At 43.9% G+C, this 23,497-nt stretch overlaps 1 protein-coding gene across 1 annotated transcript in view; it reads right to left on the minus strand.

The window, feature by feature from the left end:
• Nucleotides 1–8,189: 8,189 nt before the first annotated feature.
• Nucleotides 8,190–23,497, minus strand: part of LOC143339157 (heparan sulfate glucosamine 3-O-sulfotransferase 3A1-like) — a 28,660-nt gene continuing 13,352 nt past the window's right edge. The window contains exon 2 of the mRNA XM_076760231.1: nt 8,190–8,958. Coding sequence (XP_076616346.1) covers nt 8,337–8,958 — 622 coding nt within the window. The 3' untranslated portion in view covers nt 8,190–8,336. The remainder of the gene's footprint in view (nt 8,959–23,497) is intronic.

The following is a 23,497-nucleotide window of genomic DNA, read 5'->3' on the forward strand; positions in this document are numbered from 1 at the left end:
TGTCCACAAAGCAGGAGGGAAAGGACTGCAGCATAAAGGCAGAGGACCCCTACAAGGCGTCCTTAAAGCCACTAAGACTAGTAGAATAAGACACTTAGCACCCAGTCAGCGAGACAAAGGGTGAGCTAAACAGAGCTGTGACAAGATACTACCTCAAACACAATAACGCCAATGCCTCAACAGCACTGATCCAACAGACAGCTCCAAATGGCAAGGAAAAGGGCTCATCAGCTCCACTGATGATCGGATGAAGATCAGGTGTGGCTGATCCAGGAGCTCCAAGAGGGGCGAGGCACACCTGAGCTGTAATTCAGCGTTGTTGCGCAGCCAGGATACACTTGAAAAAGACATTTCCAATCTCACTGAGGTTTTCCTTGTTAAATAAAGGTTAAACACCGTGTACCAGCATGACCACGAAGCATCCTGAGAAAAGAGCACCGTGTTAGGAAATATCCACAAAGTTTATGAGTCTTTCTTAAAGGCCAGGCGGGATTATGGGCAGCAATACATCACACTCAAACATACCTGACAACAGTCCGTGTGTGGTGAAATACTTGACAGCACGAGTAAGTGATCGTCCACACGGCCCTCGCTGATTACCGGGGCATCCCCAGAAACAAATCCATCACCTGATTACGCCCAAAACTCTGTGGCAACACACTCCTTTGAGTTAAAGTAACACACTGCCGTACCTGTCATGTATGAGTGCATGGGCCTCTGTTTGTAGCAGCCAGCGCTCATACATACCTCACACAATGACCCCTATGGCACCCTCATTTGTCAGAGCACGACAAAGCTGCACTAAGAGGCAAAGTGAGTTGGGTGGAGTGACAGAATGGGGAGTGAAGTTAGATAAACACACACAGCACTATATGTCATAGAGTGCTTAGTATGAACAGCTCCACTCCCAAAACGGGTTGAAAAGCATCTGACTAAATCTAATTTAGCCGAGCAAAGGGACAGACTTTCCTCATCCACTGCAATGAAGGCCAACAGCTCAGATTTCCCATCACTTGCTCTCTATCTTTACATCAATCCCAAGTGTGCCACGACCTGCTCCACCTAAATATACAGTCTGAGAGGTAATATTAACTCTGTCCGCAACACCTCATAAGGCTTCTCATCAAGGCTAGTTCATCACGTCGGCTCCCTCCGGTAACACTTTGCCTCCACAGCTATGGCCTTGGGTGATAAATAATTACTCATCGGAGCCTTGACTTTTCTTCGTCGGTGTTTGCACGCTGTCCCTTCGCTCAGCACTGTGGCACTCCGACAGCGTCAATTATTAACCAGCTGCTTTTTGCTTCAGTGTGTGCTCTCTGTGTGTTTGGAACTTCGTGTTGTTTCTGGGCTCAAAGTGAGCCAAGGTGTAAGGAGGTTGGAGAGTATTTCTGCAATAATGTGGCCTGTATTCGTGTGTGTGTGTCTGTGTGTTTGTGTGCGTGAGGACCTCTGAGCATGATGGGCCAACGTCTGTAATGAGTGGGAGGTAAACAGGGGCGAGTTCTCATTTATTCATAAGGCAAACAGAGGCCGTGCAGTGAATGGGAATAAGTATATGATGATTTATTTAGAGCTATTTGTTTCAGGCCACACAGGCTAATTTCCCTCTAAAACAACTAGTACTCTTTGTGCAACTCTGTCCCCCAGCGTCTCCGGCTATACTCCTCATTTTCACCATTTCAGAACGACAAATGTCGCCATATTTTAATGCTAATATACACACACCACTGAGGAATAATTATTGCAAAATGAGCCAGGAAGTCAGTTAATGTGTCAAGTAAAAACACTTTACATGCGGTATCCCAGCCCGTTGATTGTATCAGGACATGTTTATGTGGAATGTAAAGCTCTCTTCACATGCTTTTCGTGTGTCTTTCTGACATCCTGATTCAGTTACCTCAGCATGTGAGGACCTACTTTGGTGTCTGACTGCCTGGAAACACTGCTGCATTTATCACCCTGTACTGGATTTGGCTTCTTCACCTGATCACCAATAATTGAGCATATGCCTCAAATTTCATTTGCATGATTCATCATCACATTAATTCAATTCTTTTTCTTAGAAATGCTACGGGACTCAGGTTGAGGACAAACCTGCACACAATTGGTTAACTTTAGAGCTTTAGACGCAGCCAGGCTAGCGGTTTACCTCCCTCTCCCAGTCTTTATGCTAAGGTAAGCCAATTGGCTTTCTGGGTGTTGCTTTGTATTTAACATACAATACAGACTTCTATGTATCTTCTCATCTAACGCAAGAATGTCTGTATTTCCCAAACTATTCCTTTAATTAGTGAGCTTCAGAACTGTTGGTAGGTGGATTTTTAAATTTTATGCTAAGGCAAGCTAATTCGCTTATTGAAGTTTTATCTATCTTGTCTGATGCTTAGCGAGAAACAAGTAACTGTACTTCCCAAAACTTCACTTAGTGTGCTTTAGAGGTTTAAGGGGAATTTTGAGTTTGCAGCTCTCCCCTCCGTTTGCACTCCTCGTGTTAAGCTTAGCGAATTGCCTCCTGGCTTCAGCTCCATACTTACGGCACAGATGTACGAGTGGTGTCGATCTTCTCATCTAGCTGTTGGCAAGAAAATGAGTGTGTATTTAGTTTGACAATGACACAAAACAGAGAAAGGTCTCAAACATGTACTCTGTGATTGTGTGACTAACAGGCTCCAGCGCTGAGTGGCAGGGCTGGCAGGGTCTTCCGCTAACAAGGCAAACTTCTGCTCCCTTGAGGACGCTTGGGCTCGGCCCCTCTGGCCGCCTTGTTTAGAGTTCTGTCACCCTGCTTTTCATCCAGGAGAAGGAAAATTTGAGCTTAACATGAGCACGTCTTTAATCGTGTGTCAGGATCTATTATCGCCCTTTGAAAAGCAGCAGCTCTTTTGAAGGAGGTTGTCTTAAGGACAGATGCGTGAAAACTTCGAAGTCAAAACACACATGTCTGGAAAGAGTTCTGCTCCCAGACCATCTTAATTGCTAATTTGGTGTGTTGTCTGCTGTACTCTAGGCACAGAAGTGACAGTTCAAAGAGCAGTCCCTCGCTTTATTACTAGCATGCAAACCATTGGTGAACTGCCTTTTCATCATGAACAAACAATCGGTCATTTTCATGAGAATTTCTTTAAACTCAAAACCATCAGTTTTGCTGCAGCAGAGCTAAACATTTCTTTTTTTGTACTTTATTTTTTTTTGCAGGCCACAGCCTCTCTGTTCTGTCACAATGAGGAAAATCTACAGTGTGGTTCAAAAATAAAATAAAGAAACAAAATGAAATAAAGAAGCTCAGAATAGGAATCATCCACAGAGAACACGGAATCAGCATAATGAGCCAAACCCTATTTGTTGATGGCTACGTTCTTCTATGTATGTTTAATGTAAATACATATGCTTATCAGCCTGGGGATGAAACACAGGTATCTCGGTTACATCTGGCCATATAGTGCATCGGATAACACCAGAAACTCTGCTTTGAAGTTTGAAGATCTCTCTTTAAGATACAGAGCCCACGATAGATGAAGCAAACTTGAAATTGAAAGTGCGACTCAGTCACCCCCTCGGCTGTTTTGATTACGGCTGTGTGTGAAGCGTGCCTGCCGGAGATATTTGCTCAGACTTGGCCAGGGATTAAGGGCTTCTCTTCTGGGATCCAGAGAAAACAGAGGTCTGATCCCCTCCATGTCCCACCGCGGGGCACGAGTGGATGGCGACTGCGTTCGTGCGTGGATCCCAGCGGGTCAGTGTGTGTGTGTGTGTGTGTGTGTGTGTGTGTGTGTGTTTGCAAGAGATTTCATAAGTAGCCTATATGACACATGTATATATGTGTGACTGCGTGCACTTAGGGAAAGATGCACAAACGATTCGGGGTCTACGCAAATGCTCTCACTGCTGCTTTCTTCTTCAAAGCGATCTGTCTGATCCCTCCGCTTCATCATTTTACATGGCCTGTAAGATGCTCAGGGCACTTCACATGCAAGCACACACTCATGCTCTGAACCTTGTTTTTCTAAAGCGCTGGCGGTTGTTATCACAGAGCCCACCCATCTTTCGCCGTGCTTCTGCCACGTCTGCGTGTGCAAAAACAGGCTCAGAGTTGCGTGTATGGAGAGGGGGGTCCGGATGAGTGGAGGTTTTGGTGGCTTAGACTTAAAGGGGGTTGGGTGAAAGCTAATTGTGCCCAGGTGACTCCACACAGGTGCTCCTGCGTCGGTACGCGTGTGCTTGCGAGGACCAGTGATGCTGTGTTGATGGAATGAGTAAATGGAAATATAACAAGAAAAGAAAAGCGGATCAAAGAGATTTGTGAGGCTACCAGAAATGCCTGTCTTTCTGCGGCAGCTCGCCCCACCCTCAAAAAAACCACCACATGCGGTCAGCTATGTTTCAATGCAGACTTGAAGCCCTCCCCAGGTCCGTGCCACTGATATTGAGCTGAATGCTCTCTGACAGGGGTGGTCTGTACGCCGTCCCGCAGCAGATGTTGCCGTTCCATTTTCTCTTTCATAGTTAGTTTCCCTTCAGAGAATTGAGCGAGAGGATGAAAACTGTCTCTGTATATTACTGTGAGGAGCCGTCGCTGAAGAGGCCCCGCTGACCCACTCAGGAAGGAATAACAAGCAAATTGAACAAGTCAACAAATGGACATGAGCCTCCCCTTCCCTGTGCTCCCACGTCTCCATGTTGAAGTCACAACAACATCTCATCTCTGCTGACGATCAGCATGAATGAGCTTCAGAAATTTGTGGACTTTCAACAGGTTTCCTCCTCTCATTGTGGCGCATCTAGTAAAGTGCCTGTCAGTGCAGTCAGAAGACTGCGGGGGGAGAGGGCCAGGAGATTCCTTCGGCAAAGAAAAACATACAGGTGCAGTGGAGGAGGGAAGAGGAGATGGAGATTGGGGAGAGCGTTTGGGGAGTCGAGGCAGAAAAAGGCATGAAGAGAGGCTGACAGCTTGTCCCTTCAGGCTCAAGCTGTGATTGATATATGCACCAATACAGTTCTCCTGCAGAGTGTCAAAGACATGTTTGCTGTTTCAGGCTTCCAGTTTTACTATAAAACCATCAGGAGGAGGTGGAGGTAATGTACAAGAGGCACTCCCGCTAGCTGCTAAGTAGCATCAGTCAGGCATAAACAGTCCTAATTTGTTAGATTAATCATTGACATCAGCACTTAGACCTTCAACCACCTCAATACTTTTCAGCTATTTAAGGATTTCTATCCATTAATGGCCAAATCTTCCCTAAAACTGGGCAGATTAAGAACATCTTAAACCTCAAATTGGTTGCCCCCCACCAATGCATTTCTGCCAGATTGGTTGCCATTTGATATTCAGTTTGAGGCCGGTGACAATGTGTGATTACCCCGAACGATCTGGCTGTTGGACGATCTGATGAATTTCTGGCACATCAGAAATTGGAAAACTGTCTCGCCTGAGCAGACTCACCATTCGACTCCTCAGATGGTGTTCAAAACATGCATTATGAACTCTTTGTGAGCTTGTTTAACATTGTTGGAAGGAGTATTTTACATATTGTGGCTGTGGCTGCCATGTAAGTAATATGGAATAATAGATTTATTAACCCAAATAATTTGCTAAAACTTGAGTCATTACTTATAAACTTTGCTGTAATTGTAATTGTAAGTCCAATGAGAGACTGGGACAGGATGGAGGACACCAGTCACTGTCTGTCCACTGTCACTGTCTCCACAGTCTCACACATTTGTGCACAGACTTGTACTCTCTGAGGATTTCTGCTTGCCGCTGCTGCTCTGTGAGCTCATATCATCTGTTTTTATGCGTGCCAGTTTTGAGACTAATTAAACATCACAGAATCGCTCCATTTCTTGCCCTTTATCAACCTTTTGCCTCTTTTTCTGTGTAGCGGAGTAGCTGACAACACGATCAAACCCTACAGTGTGAGTATGAAGGGTAATTAAAACATTTTGTGGATTAAAAGCAGCATGCGCCCAGCTGACGTACTGCAGCAGAATATCTGGATATTTGCTTTAATTGTTTATCTTAGTATTGTTGCGGGTTGTGCATAAATAATCTCTGTTTATGTTAAATTATACATGTTAGAGTAAGTGCATTTTGAAGCCAGGAGACCCAGCAGTGCTACTCCAACTTTCTTGAAACTGTCCCCGGAAAAGCTCGTGCCTCTGAGTCTTCAAGCTGCCAAGAAGCTGCCAGGAGACTTAGAATAAGGCTTCCAGGTTGCGAGCATCTTTTAAAATCCTCAGTGCCTCCTCTGACACTCTGCCCTGGAGGCTGGACGGAGATAAGCAGAGACAATATGTGAAGGTGTAACAGTGGAGATAGGAAAGAAGCAAGGCAGTGCTCTTATGATTTTGCAGGAAGCTGAGCTTGTTAGAAGCGTGAGCAGCACTGTAATGACTTCTCTGCTCAACACTGTGGATATGCTTCCCTATTTCACAGTATGCATACGTTTTTGAGGTTAATCATTGGCATGAAAAATGGATACACTATTGTATATAAAGGCCAGTGCGGATAACAGATTTACATATAACATCTTTTATTCAAGGAGTGACTTAAAAACCCCAACAACTTTAAGAAAACAACAGTCAGAACAGCACAATTAGATTGGCAACGTAACAGCCCCCCCTCATGTACAGTATGTTTCCTGACGCTCGCACCAAAACACACAGTTGATTTTGTGTCTTTTGAGGCACATCTGCTTTCAGAGAGTGGCTCACAATACAAGTAGACAGAAATGAGAAACACAACTCAGCCATTGTTCTCATGCTCCCTGGGTTTAAAGAAACACACACACACACACACACTCCCACACATACACACACACATCAAGTGTATTCAATTCACAAGGAGGCATGTTGAGGAAATTTGAGTCACAGCTTCGGGAAGGCCCTCTGGAGGTCTTTTCCCTCCACCAGAGTCGCTGTTGCTTGAATAACAGTGAGTGCTGTAACTTCATTAACTGGAGGTGGGGGTGGGGGTGGGGGTTGGGGGGGGTGGGGGTGGGGGGGGTGACCCCTGAACTAACTCACAGCCCTGCAACTGAAAGCCAAGTGTTCGTCCACATGTCGTAAATATAAATTAGAATGGATGACCTGAAATTAAAATGTGGATAAAATGCTTCTAGTGTTCAGTATAAAGCAGACAAAACTCTAAAGGCAATGGGAGCATAATAATAATAATAATAATAATAATAATAATAATAATGATAAGAGAGCAAATAATCACTGAGGAGTTATTCAAAATACATACATACTGCTCGGGTACTTCTTGAATAAATACATTTCAAAAATACATATATTTTTATCTTTTCATATTCTTTTTGCTAGAAAAATGTTAAAATTTGAAAGCAGCTATGTATGTTTAAAATATGGCATTAAATCACTCAGTAAAGGCTTTTATCAAAAGCCTCTGGACACAATGTGAATTCACCCATCTTCTTAAAGAAGCACTGCATACAATATCTGTGTCACAGCCAAGGACTTCAAACCAAAAAGACCAAAACAAAACCAAAAACAAACAGTTTCTTCAGATAGTGCAGGGAGATATGACGCAAATCCTTCGACAACTCAACATGATTTTGGAGGAAAATATCTCCATGATTGTGGATTAGAGGCAGCTCTGATGATGAAAAATGTAACAGTGAAATATTGCATATCTGGGGTGCCACCGAGGGGAGATCGGACCTCTTTCTCTCCCGTAACAGCCACATATTGCTTAGTGTTAGTGCTGAGGATGGAGGGAACAGGAAAACTGATGGGGAAAAACAGAAGATTCTGACAATAAGAAGTCATAATATTTAGAGACAAAAGTTGTAATATTTCAAGAGTAAAATCACAATATTATGAGAAAATGTCTGATATTTTGCCAAAAACAGTCTTGGTATTTTGAGAAGAACTGAAACTTTACCCAGTAATGTAACACTTTGGCTGTTATAATCTCAAAATGTAATAATATGATGAACTTTTTTTTGTCATTAAATTAACTTTTTGTCATATTTTTAGAATAAAGTCATAACATAAAAATATACATATATACTATATATGTATATGTACTGTACAACAACCTAAATGTTATAATTAGAAAGGAGAGATTAGATCAGATATGGATGTTTTAGCATTGCCTGACTCCATAAATAACTCCTTATTCACAAAATATTTAACTTATTTTTCATACATTTTTCAATGTCATTCTTTTAAAATTCTAACTTTTATTGTAACATTACAACTTTTCTTGAAATATTCTGACTCATTCTCAAAATCACAGTTTTTCCTCTTAGAGTACTCCTAATACTCCATTGCTGTACCTCTGACAGCCCTCAGTGCCACAGACAAAAACACATTCAGTCATCCCAGCCAAAGAAACGCCCTGTCATCTGGTAGAACTTCATGTTGAAGGGCCTGTAGAAGTCCCGTAGCCTCTGCACCACCTCGGGGTCAATGTTCGGGTGGGTCCGCCCTTTGGTTTTGCCCAGGCAGTGGGGCTTGCTGCTGCCCTCGGCCTTCTTGAGGCACGGGAAACCCTTGGTCTGGTTGAAGTAAAAGTGTTTGTCTGTGATGATCCTCTTGAGGCCCAGGAAGTCCTGCACGCGGCCCAGCTCTCCGGCCGGGTCGCTGATCAGACGCTCGCCGCTCACGAACAGGATCTGGCCCATGGGGAAGTACTGCAGCCAGTTGTCCAGGTGTTTGGCGTAGATGCCGATCTGGATGGCGCTCCACGAGGTGTCGATGAGCCCCGTAGTCCTGTTTTTGAAGGTGAGGCTCTCGAAAGAGGGAATGTCAGGCTTCTTGGACAGCGTCTGCGTGTAGTCCGAGATAGCCCTGGTGACGGGGTCCCTCACTACCACGATCAGCTTGGTGTCCCGGGACATGGCGGATATCCTGGCCGGAGCCTCTCTGGTCACAAAGTAGCTGGGGGTTTTCTCCATGGTGATCTGGCCCTCCAGGGTCTTGGGCATCAGCTCTCTGAGAAAAGAAAAATCGAGAAAGGATTGGAAAAGGAAGTGAGATATTTGTTTGACCCGGACTCCTGACTGAATCACACACAGCAACTGTCACAGTTGTACAACCGCTCTTACTTAAATAAACACACACCTGGACGAACTCAGGCTATGTCATCAAAACCTTTGAGTCCAATCAATCAAGAATAACACTGGAGCCAGTTTGTTTGTACAAGTTTATTTATTTGATCTCTATCAGGTGTCTTTTTCTCCGAGCTCAATTAACAGTCAAGAGGTGCAACCAAATGTTGATTTGCAGTTTTTGGCGCAGCACCACGCTCTGGATATAAAGACATTCTTGTGGTGATAGAATGCAGATGCTACCTCAAGTGTTCCTTAATGTAGCCTGAGGGCTTCTGAAATGAAGAAGGGGACTCCCCAGGGTCCATTTGAAAGAGGGTATTCTTCACTCTCACATGGCGCGAAAAGATGAATGTCAATCTCTATACCCATACTATGGTAGTGCTGGTTATAAAATATTGATATTTGAGCTGAAAAGCCCTCTCAGCATAATTGATCACCTTCCTGACTTTCACTTCTTGCAACAAATGGTGGAGGAACATCAGAAAAATATGTCAACACTGTAATTTCCCCTCTGGTGAGGAATGAGCGTTTTCCTCCTCACAGACCGGCTCTTGTGGTTTAATATTGTATTTATTTGAAACATGATTTGGGGAATTGCTGTGTTTGTAGGTGTTATAAACAGTTAGATTCGAGCAATCTGAACACACAGAGTAAATATAGTCATAGATTGGTATTCTCAATGTGTTCACCTCTATGAAATTAAATCCCAGTGATGAAAGCAGACTCATAAATCCAACCTTAAATATTTACACCAGCAAAGTTCAGTTAGGCATAACCCCAGGTTCCAACATTTATTTGGCAAAATTTCCTCGTGTGTGCTTGAGTCCTTTCCGCCATGAGCTCACAAAAGGGATGGGAGACAAGCTAATCCATTCGGCCATGCCACCCCTCTTCTCCCACTCCTCTTTCTCCGCTCTCCTTCTGCCCAGCTTCCTTTAGGACAGTGACCTTAAGCAAAGCGGGTAAAAGCCGCCCATGAATGATTAACGCACCCTCCTTCTGCCATTTAGAGCCTCTGCAGAATACAGCTTTAAAATTCACCAAAGTACAGAATGCAGGCGTCAATTATTCATCTGCTTGGCTGGTGCTGCTTAAAGCGAGGACTGGCGCTGACAAAGTGGCCCAGGCTCCCAGGGTAGACGCTGTTTGCCACCGTGACAGAACTACTGAGACCCTAGTGGAGGGAGGTCTTCTGAAATGTCTGAAGATTCAAGAGTGCTCAACACTTCAATCTGTTGTTTCTAGGACAAGTCAAGCAACAGCAAGCACGAGCATTTGTGTGATCAAAGTACAGCTTCTTCCTACAGACGAGTATCTTTCTGGTGTGATGGGCACCGTTTTTCTGCCTTGCAGAAAGACGCTGGTAAACAATCATGCTCCGTTTAACATACACAGAATGAAATGAGACAGAGGGCACTGAGATCTTTGCTGAGGACGAGCTTTACACAAATACGGTGCATTTCTAAAGACACAGGCTGTCATGATGAATGTGATGGCTGGTTTCACTGAGGGCTTTGCCCACAACGTGTCCTTCAAAGTAAACAACAAAACACAACATGTAACTGCCCTCCAGAATGAAATATATGAGCATTCTCTGATCTGATGCCACTACCAGCAGGACAACATAATGCAAATCACTGTTACAAAAATAAAAGCATTTTCTGCTCCAACAGCACTGGGTTTGGTTAGGTTTAGGCCCAAAAATGGCTTGTTTAATGTTAGGGAACAAAATTCTGACATTTTGTTGACCTTCGCTTTCTCTGAACTTTGTGGCCCTCAACGATGCCACATTATTTCTTCCTCACTCTCCTTTCCTTTAACACCTGATGATCAATCCTTCCGCTGCCGGAAGTCTTTGTCACTCCAGTGTGAACATGATGTTTTGGGTAGTTGCTTTAACAAATGATGGTGTTGTCTTTCTGGAGAGGAGAGGGCACTCTTTTTTCCTCAGTCTACAGCAACAAACATTTGGACAAGACTATTTGTTGGTCAGATGTGGCTGAAATCAGTTCATGATCACTCCAAAATATTTGGGATAGAGGTTATGACAGTAAAGGTAAAACCATGTTAGAGGAAGAATTCCAAAACTGCTAAAGAGTCATGATTACTGAGGTGGCAGTACAAGTGTATCTTTATCAGTTTTCCTTATGGTTGTTCCAGGCTTTAAAAACAGCTGCTGGTTGGGCTCAGGGTATGAAGTGAAACTGATCTAAAAACCATAAGTCAATTACCTTCAGGCCAATGTCAAAACACACCCATGCTATGTGGCTGAGTACTCTGAATGGATGTTCTCTGTGAGGAGCAGATCACGAGGTCAGCACAAGAGGGATTCGCAGGAAGAGGTCGATAAGAGCAAGAGCGGCAACATAGGTGCGCTGATGTCTCGACATCCGCCTCCAACATTGACCGTCACCTGACCTCCAGAGTCCTCTCGGTATCCGCTACCTCTCGTGCAGCTGTGTAAAGAGGAACATGGACAAGGCTCCTTTCCTGTCACATTAGCTCTGCCCCATCGCCCCAAGAGTCCAGAGCGAGGCTGTATAATGGTGCTTTGAAACAACCTCAATGCCATCTGGGACTACAATGGCTACTAAGCTGACAAGTCAATACTACAGAACACAGAGACTAATCATTGATAAATGGGGGGCTGTCCAGACGCCAGCATGCATGTAGTCTTCCTGAGCGTCTTCCTGCCTATAGTGGCAACATGCTGATTTGGGAACCGGCAGACTTGTGAAACAGCCTTTACAGTAGTACCCCACCTTTATGATGCAAAAGAGTACATTATTGTTTTATGAAAAAGAAATGAACCTGTACTGAAGGAAGCATCCATATTTGATGGTGTGCGTCGAGCTTGTTCTGTGGTCCATGCACTCACAGCAGTGGTGTGTTGGTGCGAGGGGACTCTGGGGGGATTTTCAGGGTCAGTGAGGTATGTGGTACGGTGTGTGACACGAAGATAGTCATGTTTGGAAGTCCAAGTAAGGAGGTCACAAAGCACTCGAGTATTCAGGTTGATGTAAATTTTATAGTTATTGGGAGAATGGTTTCAGGTTCCTCTGTGGAGTGCAGCCATATGAAATGGATACTGCTGTTCTGCTCTGTTTTTAGGCAAATAAAATTCAAACACGCATTTAAGGCCACTAGGACTCTAATTATTGATGATGTTGATCATTTTATTCTTGATTAATTGTTTAAATAAATATTCCACTGATTTAACATTGCACTTTTCTAACACTGTTGGGCCTGTGATGAAAAAAGAGACGTAAAAACACAGATGTTGTTGGCACCTACATTCTTCAGGATGCAGCTTGACTGCTGACAGATAGATATTCAATTTACAAGCATATAAAACAGTGAAAAGAGGCAAATTGGAGGTCTTCTTGGTTCCCAGAAACCCTCACCTGGGACCCAAGTCAGTCTAATTGGGTAGTGTTCCATTGTATTGCCTCAGGTCTTGGGTTTGTGTGTCAACATGTTCGGGTCTCCCATATTTTGTTTTAGGTGTAATTATCCTTGGATATTTTGGATCTGGTCTGGCTGTCCTTAGGCCTCTTTCAGATAAGGTCTCATTATTCAAAAGTTAAATTATCCATGTCGCATTCAAGTAGGTTTTAGAAAAAAATCTTGTTTTGGATTGGTTCCAAAATTTTAGACCTGTGAAGACCTCTAATGCAAAGTTCAGGAGTTGGAACCAGTTAATTTTTGCCAGACAAATGATATTGTTCATTAATTTTCTGTTGATCAACTAATCAATTAAGTGACTGGTACACACCACCAATGTTGGTATACAAGTAAAGATCTTCCATTCTCAAGTTTTAAGTTCAAGTTGGGCAAAGGAGTAAGGAACACTTGATTTTATAGTAAGTGTACTACACTGGGGTATTTCTTTCCATTCTACAGCAGAAGCATGCAGCGCTTTCTAATGAAACTTTATTGGCAGGGTAGGTGATGTAACAGATGACAAGCCGTCCAAGTGCTTGATATTTACTGCAGTTCCAGATTCTGCTTTGATGTCTTCATCGTGCTTCTAAAATACGACTCCCTGAGCACAGTGATGCATGAAACACAGGCAGCGGGATCCACTCATGAAACAAGACACAGACCCAAACCGAAATAAGAAACACGGCGCATGAACCCTGGCCTCCCTTTAAATCAAATTCACTGCATTGGCATGCCTTTGAGTTCTGGAGGGGAAAAAAAAATATTTAGGATGACTAAGAAGTTTAGAACATAACAGCTTGTGTACATGACAGAACATAACACATGTTGTAATTGTACGTCATTTCTCTCATATGGAACTAACTAGCTCGAAAGGGATGCCAGGACTCATTCAGGCAGCTCCATTCCCTATTAAAAAACCAAATCCAATGTACACAGTTACGTGCAGTACATCACTCAATGCGTCCTTTGTAGGCTCGTCTATAAAATAACCACTTCGGAATAAAGGGCCTGACGCATCACTGCTTTCGTTTCCCTACTGAACGAATTTCACTCGCAAACTAACTCAACTCTGCCCTCATATGCAAGCTGTGACTCAAGTCTGCCTGTTATATAAATGCCAAAAAAGTCTGACTGGGCCATAAGGTCTTGTTTACTGTAAATCGTGTGTACGCATAATATGACAACTTGACATATGAATTAGGGAGGAGTGAGAAGCTAACAAGTGATCGGATCTGAATGGGCCATTTCCTGGTGTTATCCTTTTGTAAAGAGCTTGGATCTGGGCCAACGTCTGTCAATTGAGGGGAGCTGTAAAGACGTACAGGCAAGTGGGCATGAGTGCTGTCCACTTCTCCCCCACAAGCCTCTGATTCATTTTTCCTCATCCAGCAGGGAGCCCTGGCAGGCCTACCTACACTCCCACAGTGTTCCCCTGCCACCACCACCAGATAATAATCTTGTAATTGGCTCAATATTTCTGCTGTTTGCAGGCGAAGCAAAGGCCAGCGCCGCTCTTGGTGGCTTGGACTCAGCAGATATTTTCCAGGTCAGTGGATGCTAGCGGAGGTCAGAGAGAGAGGAGGAGGAGGAAGGAGGGAGGGTGATTTAGAGTAATGGCTGCTGTGCGGTGAGGGGAAAGCCCACTCCTCTGAGCTCGGAGCTTTACTGCTCTGCCAACCTTGTGCAAAAACACAGCCCTTAACCTGCCCTGTGGGCCGCAATCACCATCAGCACTGCCTGCCACACATAAAGGCATACAATGACACACATATGACGTGGGGTGTTGGCATGTAACAGCCTCTGCGGATTGCTCTGGGAACCCCATGGAAACACTAATGGATGACAAAATGATATGTTTGTGTTGAACTTCAATTCACCTCCCTGTGCATTAATCACATTTTTGAGATGTGGGCAGTGAGTTGCAGCCTTCAACATCAGCTGAGGGTAGATGGCGACAGATCCGACCATTTATAATCCAGGGATCACAGGTGTGAGCTTCCCAGCAGCAGACAGTCCTGATCAGGATACTCGTCCATTTTTTGACACCAACAGTCCTCCAAGCTCAGCCCACCTGACCTTTTCTTTTTTTGCCTCCACTGGATCCTCGTGCATGCTGTCACCTTTGCCTGCACATCTGCGCTACAGCTCTAAATCCTTCCCCCTTCCTGGACAGATAAATACTCCTCCAACATGGCTACACAGGATTACTGCCATCTGAATCGTACAGCTTCCATGACAGAACTGAGTATCTGTTGTTAAGGCAAACAGCGTGCAGGATTTCACTCCAACCAAAGGCCATATATCTTGTGATTTTCACTCATTAGTTCTTCCTCCAGGGTTGAAGAAGTGTCAATCATTGAAATCACTTGTTGTTGCCTTTGATTGTAATGAAATAATGCATACGTCCAGCTCCACTTGGTACATGAGTACTTGGCAGAAAGCTGAACTCTACGTATAAAATGTATGAACTCTACATATATTATGCATGCCTTGATCCATATGTGGCTAATTGGTCCAATAAAAAAAGAAATAAAGCACTCCTAAAAAAAGTCAAATTATTAGAGTCAGACCAAACATCTGAAAATGATTTTCTGTTTCTCAGTTTTTAATGCAACCTTGGCCATTGTTTTGGATTTTCTTCTCATAATTCACTCCAACTCATAAGTACTGCAGCTTTACAGTGAAGCAACCGGCAAGATCTCGAAACGAAAAATGGCACAAAAAAAAAAGAAAAAAAAAAGCAGTTTGCATTTTGAGTTAAGTAGAAATTATCCAAGGTCGGCTATTGGAATTAAAGAGTGAAATCAGAGTGGTACATGGGAACTGCAGGGGGTCGGAAGCAATTTTGAGGGACATACAATTACAAGATAAGAGTGGTCTATTCTTGGAAAACAACATGGGAGGACAGGGTCCACTGTTTTCCTCTGGGAAATGACATGAATTTGATAAGTAGGAAGGGAAAGAAACCCTGCCTGACACTGGGGACACATAAGATAACAATGTCACTGCGGATGAAAAACTTTGAAATAACAGGGAGTTCATTGTCAGATTGATGATTAGTTGTGTTTCAAATTAACCGGAAAGGATGTGAATGGGTTTCAAAAGCCGGTTCTGTCTGGGAGGAGAGCAGGAAATTGGACTGAAAATGGAAAAATAGTTTGAAGTTACAGTAAACCTCAGTGTCATTAATAAAACCACTTTGTTAAAAACTTCCCAGTGATATTAAAAGACAAAGACGAGCGGAAAACTCTGCCGAGGATAAAGCCTGTTGGCCTCCCTCAGGCTTAGATGGAGGAAAAGCAATAAAGGACAGTTAATCAACAACACAAGAGTTAAATTGGGAAAAGCAACAGTGGAAATGTTACAAAGCCCCAGAAGTTATGTTGTCTCTTCCCATTTGTCTTAAGATTCAGTCAGTAGTTAGTGAAAGCATTCATTCACACTCGTGTAGCCTCAAACACGAGGCTCGTCTGCAATTTATCTCAGTTGTTTGGCAACATCTGGAAAGTCCAATTTTTTTTTTTTCATGTTCACTTAAATATTAGAGACCTCATAAATAATGTCCGGACAGCAAAAACAATCAGTCCGATGTGATTTGCGACTTGGTGAACTTGATTCTAAATTGAGTACAAGAATAATACTGCATCATACACTATAGTAAAAACGTTTTTTTCATATCGTCCTGTATAAATAAATCTCCCTGCTGGACACTCGCCTTACCACTGAGCACTGAGTTTTTCCTCTCTTTTTTGTTTTCTATACAACAAGGGCTATGCGATTTGGTAAAAAATTTATAGAGTTAGCTTTGTGGTATGTCCTTATAAATTTATCAGCAGTGTTTTTAACAGAATCCTTCTTTTTTCCTTGCTGCTGAGTGTAAGTCCCTGGTTTATTGCATAAGGGGGAAAAATAAGCTTTATCTTTACGGCAACTTGCTTGTGAATTATTCACCCTTTCTAACTGTGGTGGAAGACTGAGGCAGGCAAAGAGGCTGCAGGATGCATTCAAGCCATCTGAAGGCTTTTACACATCAACTGGCAGAGCCCGCTCACTTCCAGATCCATGCTGCGTATCAGCAGAGAGGACGGGGGGGTGAGATGTGGAGTGGGTGAGACGGGTGAGAGCGATGAGGGAGGGAGAAGGAGAGTCAGAGGGAGATCAAAAATAGAACGAGGAAAGAAAACACAGACAGAAATATCCCAGTTACAACTGGTATTTTATACCATTATATAATTTTTTCCCAAAGTAGTTTTTAAAGGATCATTTTGACATGAACCACCATACAGGTCTGAAACAAACCCTCGAGTTAGCCAAACTTATTTGAAGTAGAAAATGAAGGAAAATGGTAAAATTACTACCTAACCTGTTTTTCCATTGCAGTTTATGGGCCCACCTCCTGCTTTAACTTTGACATGTTGTACTTACAGGACCATTACTTACATTTTTACTGTAATGAGACCCTAAATTTTAATAAACCTCTTCTTTTTAAGCCTCTCAGTCAGGGACGAAGTCATAAGTTGTTTTAGGCCTGACTAATGCTAACGGCGGAACTAGCTCTAACGGCAACGCATTTCAATGGAACTGAATTAACGAGACTGCAGACACGCTAGCACAGCAGTGCCATTGTGAGCTTGCTAGCTAGCACAATGCTAACGTACTGATGTTTCACAAGTACAATGTCGACTGTAAATGTTCACCATGTCAATTTAGCGTGTTAGCATGCAAATATTAGCTAATTAGCACTAAACAGCTAATTCGCTTTGCAGGTATTCGTAAACTAAAGGACTGAACAAATTGAAAATCTGGCCTGATATATGAAAAGCTAGGAAATCACTTCAGTTGCTGCAGTTCATCCTGAAAATTTTCATTTTAAGTGGTGGACTGGCCAAACCGACCAGCCGGCATTAAGCCAGGCTTTTAGCGTGGCTAATAAACAAAGCTTGTGCTACATCTAAAATGCCAAAATGAATTACCACGTACAGCAGACAAAGCTCCTGTGTGTTAACAATAATCTCAAACCATTTCTCCTCTATATTCGCTATTTGAAGCAATATATATATTTACTGTTTTTTCATTCATTCTCTGGTTCTGGGTTCTCTAAAGCCTGAGGCTGTTTATTTTCTCTCGACTCAGATCAAGACAGAAATGAGCACGTCTCACTTGTAACACTGTCGGTGATACAGTGATTTGAGCTCATTATAAAAACACATAAGTGGCTACGAGGAGACACAGTCCTATTTCACACCTCCCTGGCTGTCCACAGTGCTGCTTCGCTGCATTTACACCTGGATTTTCATGTGGAAAGGTGCAATTACACTGAGATGTGATCACGTCCGCGGCAGGTGTAAAATGTGGCGAGAGTACGCTCGGCAAAAGCCCGCGTCCCAATCTGCTGAGACGCGGAACCGATTCTGACTATTGCCCGGAGAGTCGGAAAAACCCACCCAAACTGAAAGCACGCCAGCAGATGATGCTATGCTTTGCATCTAGTGATTAATGTTCCATTAAACCAAATTACTATAAGACGTAACCACTAAATATACCCCAAACCGTAGCTGTGTATTGTATCTGTCTGCATGTACAGTGTCTTTGAGTGGATTCTTAGACACAGCGCCCACATTACTTTTTCATATTCCTCTGACCCACTTGTTCAGAGTTACTACATGCAGTTTGAGACAGAGCATGTGGTGATGACACTTCAGAGGGATCAGCTTTGCTAACGGCTCAATGCTATTTCTCTTTCTGCCAAGTCAGTTTTTTGGGTCTCAACAGCTTGTGGGAGATAAGACACTTAAACCTGGGTTTAATACCAAAGCTCATTTCCAAGGTATTGTGTTTCTTGAATGTTCACTTATATACTGAAGGTGGCTTCATTAGGGAATGTGAAGTGGTCTCTCTGTGGCTCTCCTTATCCTTTTTCTATAGTTTCTAGTACTGAAATAATCTGAGGAGAAAAGAGAGCCACAGAGAGCCACTTGCCTCGATCGGAAACCATTTCGGCGGGTATTTAAATTCTACATTTAAGCCTGATTTGAATACAAAAAATAAAAAAAGCCCTGTGTCAAATGCGTGAGAGCAAAATTAAATGTGAATTTGTTCAGAGCCAAATGGAAGGCTTTGAGGGGACCGCTCTGCGATAATTACCCATGACAAAAGGCTAGGGCTTTTGTCTTTGGGACCATTACCATGGTGATTTTCAAGCTGCTGAAACATTCAATATAAACATTTCAGTCTGCTGAATATTGCACATAGACTGTCGGTTAAAAAAAAAAAAAAAAAAAAAAAAATCTGTTATGAGCCACATTTCTGCTGGCACAGATCCCGCCTGCGTGCCTCCACTGCTGCTGCTGCTGCTGCTGCTCTGGTTGTTGAGAGCAGAAGCAAATACGAGAGCTCAGAGAAAGAAAAAAAAAAAGACAGAAAAGCTTGTGATTTAAAAATATAAAAGCTAAAGTCTGATAACTGAGGTCCGGTTTCAGATCCGTCTACAAACACAAACTGATGGGCTGGCAAAAAGACAATCCCCTCCGCCTTCTCCCGCTGAAACTAGCATTCCTGAACACTTCTCCTCCGCTCAGTGTGCTGATATTGATTTCACCAGCAAACACTTAAACCATCTGACATTTTCTCTTTTTATTGGGGTGAAAACTCCCAAACGCTCAGCCCATTGTGTGTATTGTATTTTCATTTTTCTCCTTAAAGAGTCTTTGGGATGTTCAGTTGAAGAACAGCTCCACGAGGACATGATGGTATTTCTTCTCCCCCCCTGCAGACAGCTTCCTGCTCTGCCATACTCCCCGGCCCTTCCTTATATCATCTAATATGTATTCCGGGAGGCGGCTTATTAAACACAATCTTGTAAAATCAGATGTGCAGCTTTCATTATCAGTGCATGGAAACGTGAGCAGATTGAAGACGACGTCTCATGAGCTCGAAAAGGATCTGGTCATTAAACTCTTGAGAATGTTCTTAAATGCCTCTTCTCTGCTCGCAGCATTAGCGCATTAAAAAGTGTGGAAATGCATCCAGTGCTTGATACAAAACAGCGTTAATCATGCAGCAACATGCATGTCTGCTGTCTTCTCACTCTAAAACCTGTAGAATTATTTTTGTCAGTGTAGCATAATGTCCTTATCAGGCTTTGCTCCATTAGCCTATCCTGCTATAAACACCCCGAGTCAATGATAAATTACTACTTATTTCAACCTCAACGATCAATCGTGAGCCACTTTTAATCCCGAGGCTGCATCTGTTTTCCATTATACTGTGGAAGAGGCACAGCGGCGGGACTCGCCATGGCTTGTGTTTCACCAGATAGCTCCACGAGCATCCAGTGGGGAGCTCCTGTAAAAAGGAGTGAGTTAGTGTCATGGTTACCTAAGGGAGGAGTTTCCCCTGTTGTTTAGCATTTATAGTCAAGATAAGGCTGCAAATACTCTACTAACCTGCATGTTAGTCTGTCTCTCAGTGCTTCCTGACTCAATCTGTGAAGTCCTGAAAGTCAAATGACACTTAGTCACAATTATCAGTCAGTTAAAAAGGCTCAGCTGTGGGTTAATACCCATTTGGTGCAACAGTGATACTGATCTTCATGTTCATCGCAATGAAGCAAGATGTCGCCCAGTGTAACGGTGCAGCTCATAGATGTGTTTTTAGCTGTTTTTGAACAACGATGGAGGCCAGAGGAGTAACATGTTATCAGGCTTTGGCTGCACAGACTGTCCTTGTTAGCAGGATCAAGTGCTGCTTTTGGTCTTTTCGTGGAAATTGTTGACAATAGGAAACATTTTGGGATTCAGTGCGAGTGAGAAAATGAAAGACTTAAGGCAGGAACGAATGAGGACGCACTGGGTGTGACTGCAATGTGTGTGTGTGCGTGCGTGTGTGGACACTATCACATCCAGATGAAAAGCTTGAGGAGATGATGTGCATCCTCAAAACCCAAATCAGCCGAATATCTGCTTTAATCTCAACAATATTTCCAACATGTAAGCGAACACATATCTCGATAGCACCACAGTGGCAAAACTGCACTCAAATCACACTGCGCTGTACCACACACACACACACACACGCAATTAAAGTAAGAACTTGACAGGTTGAAAGCCCGAGTCTGAGTCTTCTGGCACACTTCTGAGAGCTCTGACTGTAAACCGCCTGGGATTTTTTAAAATAGAACAACTTCTGAAAAGGAGTCATTGTCCTGTTCTAATGCGAGCATATAGAAGAGCCAAAATTAGTCAGGTAGTATCTGAGCCAACGGAGCTGGAGTCGACGGGCTGGCAGATCTCCTCGCTGTGAACTCAGAACATCATTGTGTTTTACTCTCGCACGCTGTGGCCGAGCGGTGTCGGTTTCACGCCATCACGCCGAACTGCAACGCAGTTTTTACTCTGTTACAGCACTTTGTCTGCAGGCAGCGGAGGGCGAAAGGCAGTAAAACACCACTTCCATATGAAATTCTATAGCTGTAACGTGATGAAAGCCACGTATTTGACAGTTAACTTTAACCAGTTTTAGGAACGTATGACGCCAGGAGTTTGAGCTGAACAAAAAGTTAACAAGACAGCGAGAGAGAGCTGCACATATTCGATAGATACAACAGCTGAGAGCTCAAGTTTCTGCTTCCGGAGAGGCAGATAGGAAGTGTGAGATACTGGGCGAGGGGATAAGCGTCAGGCGGGCGGCAGCATCGGGGAGTGTAGCAGTGATTACACTGTCTCCGTGCTCTCTTCCTCTCCGTCTCCTGCCTTTTCCTATTTCATCTCCTCCCTCCTCCCTCCGTCCTTGCACTCCCAGGCTCGGAACACAAAGCGCCTGGCACCGTCGCATCGCTTTCCTCGCCTTTGTGCCAAGCCACAGCCGAGCACAGCGGCGAGCTCGCGCCCTCCACGCCGTCCCGCCGCCACAGAAGAAGCAGAGAGGGGCAGAGATTAGCACGTATGAACGCTCCCTCTTATCGCTTCTTTTGACGTAAACTCATTACAAACAGCCTTGCTCGATCTCTCTGGGTTTTTTTGTTTTTTCAGATTGTCGTGTCAGAGAGACAGAGGAAGGTGAAGATTATGTCCTTTCACTCACATCTACCAGCTTCTCTGTAAACATCCTGCAGAATAAATAATGAGCTTGGTAATAACAAGTTACCAAAGTGATTTATGCTCACCGGGGATGAGAATGAATGCAGTTCAGGAAGGCGGGCGAGGAGGCGCCGGGGTTAAAGACATGGTCGAATGTGTGATTTCCATTCTGCGTCCCTTGCATTATCCATTAAATAAATAGCCCGGGGAAAACGGAACTTCTCGCAGCTCGTTTCTGTCGAGGCAGCGGCGCCGTGCACGACGAGCAGGTGATGTTGAGGCTATGGTGGTGCTATCGGCACCATTTGGACGAGCTCACGGTGATTGTGAGCAGTGCCTGTGAGGTGGGGCGGGATGGAGAACAGGTTGTCGCTGAAAGAAAAGGTGAAAAATTACCCACCGCGGAATGCCACAGGGGCTGAAACGACACAGAATGGCTAAAGCGGAGCCAGCGGTTGCCTGGGGCCGGGCTGTGACCCAGAATTCAACAGACCCCCAGTGAGAAACCAGGAGGCCCCATCGCGGGCGAGCAACAGGAAAACACCTCCTCTTCCTCCCCAGACTGCAGAGAGGTAACCTCATCTGGGAAGCCGGATTGAGAGCGCAAGATAATATGAAGTGTAACGGAGAACTGCGGCGTCTGAGGAGCCGCTGACAACGTGCTAATGTCTTAGCCTGTCAGCTCTCTGTGAGCAAAGACGGATGGTTTTAGAAATAGAACGTAATTACAGGGCAGAACCTCATTGTCGGGGTTAGGACAATGCTCATGGTGTACTGGGGCTTTCTTTATTCCTCCTGCTAAAAGAGGCTGAAGCTGGAAAGTGAGTTTGAGCACAGACACAAAACTGACACAAGCCAGCGACGCCAGTGATGTGTTTTTAGAATAATTTGGCTCATTCTCCATATTTAACTATTCTCTTTTGTATTTTTGGGGGATTTCTTGGTGCGGCCAATTGTGAGTCGGCACGTTTTCACTTCCTTCAAAGAACTGCTGCTGCTGGTCGTGATTCCTCACTTTCTGCCCTCCTATGAACTCCCGCCCCAGTCTTCTTTATTTTGATATTATGGTGTGTTAAACTGCACTTCAATAACTTTCTAGGGCTGCGACTGATTATTATAAAACACTGAAATTACTGTGATGAAGGCTCCTGGCCAGAGGGAGGTTGTGGTTAGACGGTCTTAACCACTCGTTTTTGTTCAACACATATGCAGAGTTCGGTCTCACGAGTAGAATTCAGCTCTCTGAGCCTCAGTGTGTTCTTTTATATGTGATTTTCCATACATTAGCCTTATCTTGATCCACAGATACCAGAAAATATCCTTATTAACACTGTGACGAGGATTTCAACCATATCACGGAAGAGGAGCGAGAAACCGTGAGGCGCAGTGACGTTTTTTAAGCCAGATATTTTCCCCACTCACATGATATCCAGATGAACTGGCTATTTGAAGTTTACTACTTTACCTCCAGTTTTCAAATGGTTAAGCCTTGGAGATGAGCCAGAGCCCCGATTCGAAGGCTCTCGCACTTGCACAGCTATAGATTAGCAGTTGTCTCCATGAGGGATGTTGCACTTCGCTCTTTTACGAGCAGGTCTGTGGTGTATTTATGCACGGCATCACAGCGGCGTGGCCCATGCTGCTGTGTGCCCGCATCAGTCCAATAACCAGTGTTCTAATGCTCGCCAAAGCCCGTCTGATTACTAAGCCTGCACCATACCCCGATCTCATGTGAGCAGGTGATTGCAGTTCCCCGGCACATCGCAGCGGAGATGGTAAATGGGGTGTTGAAGGGGGACGGGGGGGGGGGCGGGCTTGATGATTCATGTTATCAATCACAGGGATATTTTTCAATATTTCACATTGATGTAATCGTCCTAAAAACACATTAACATTGAG

Source organism: Chaetodon auriga, chromosome 20, assembly GCF_051107435.1.
Source record: "Chaetodon auriga isolate fChaAug3 chromosome 20, fChaAug3.hap1, whole genome shotgun sequence".
NCBI classification, from domain to species: Eukaryota; Metazoa; Chordata; class Actinopteri; order Chaetodontiformes; family Chaetodontidae; genus Chaetodon; species Chaetodon auriga.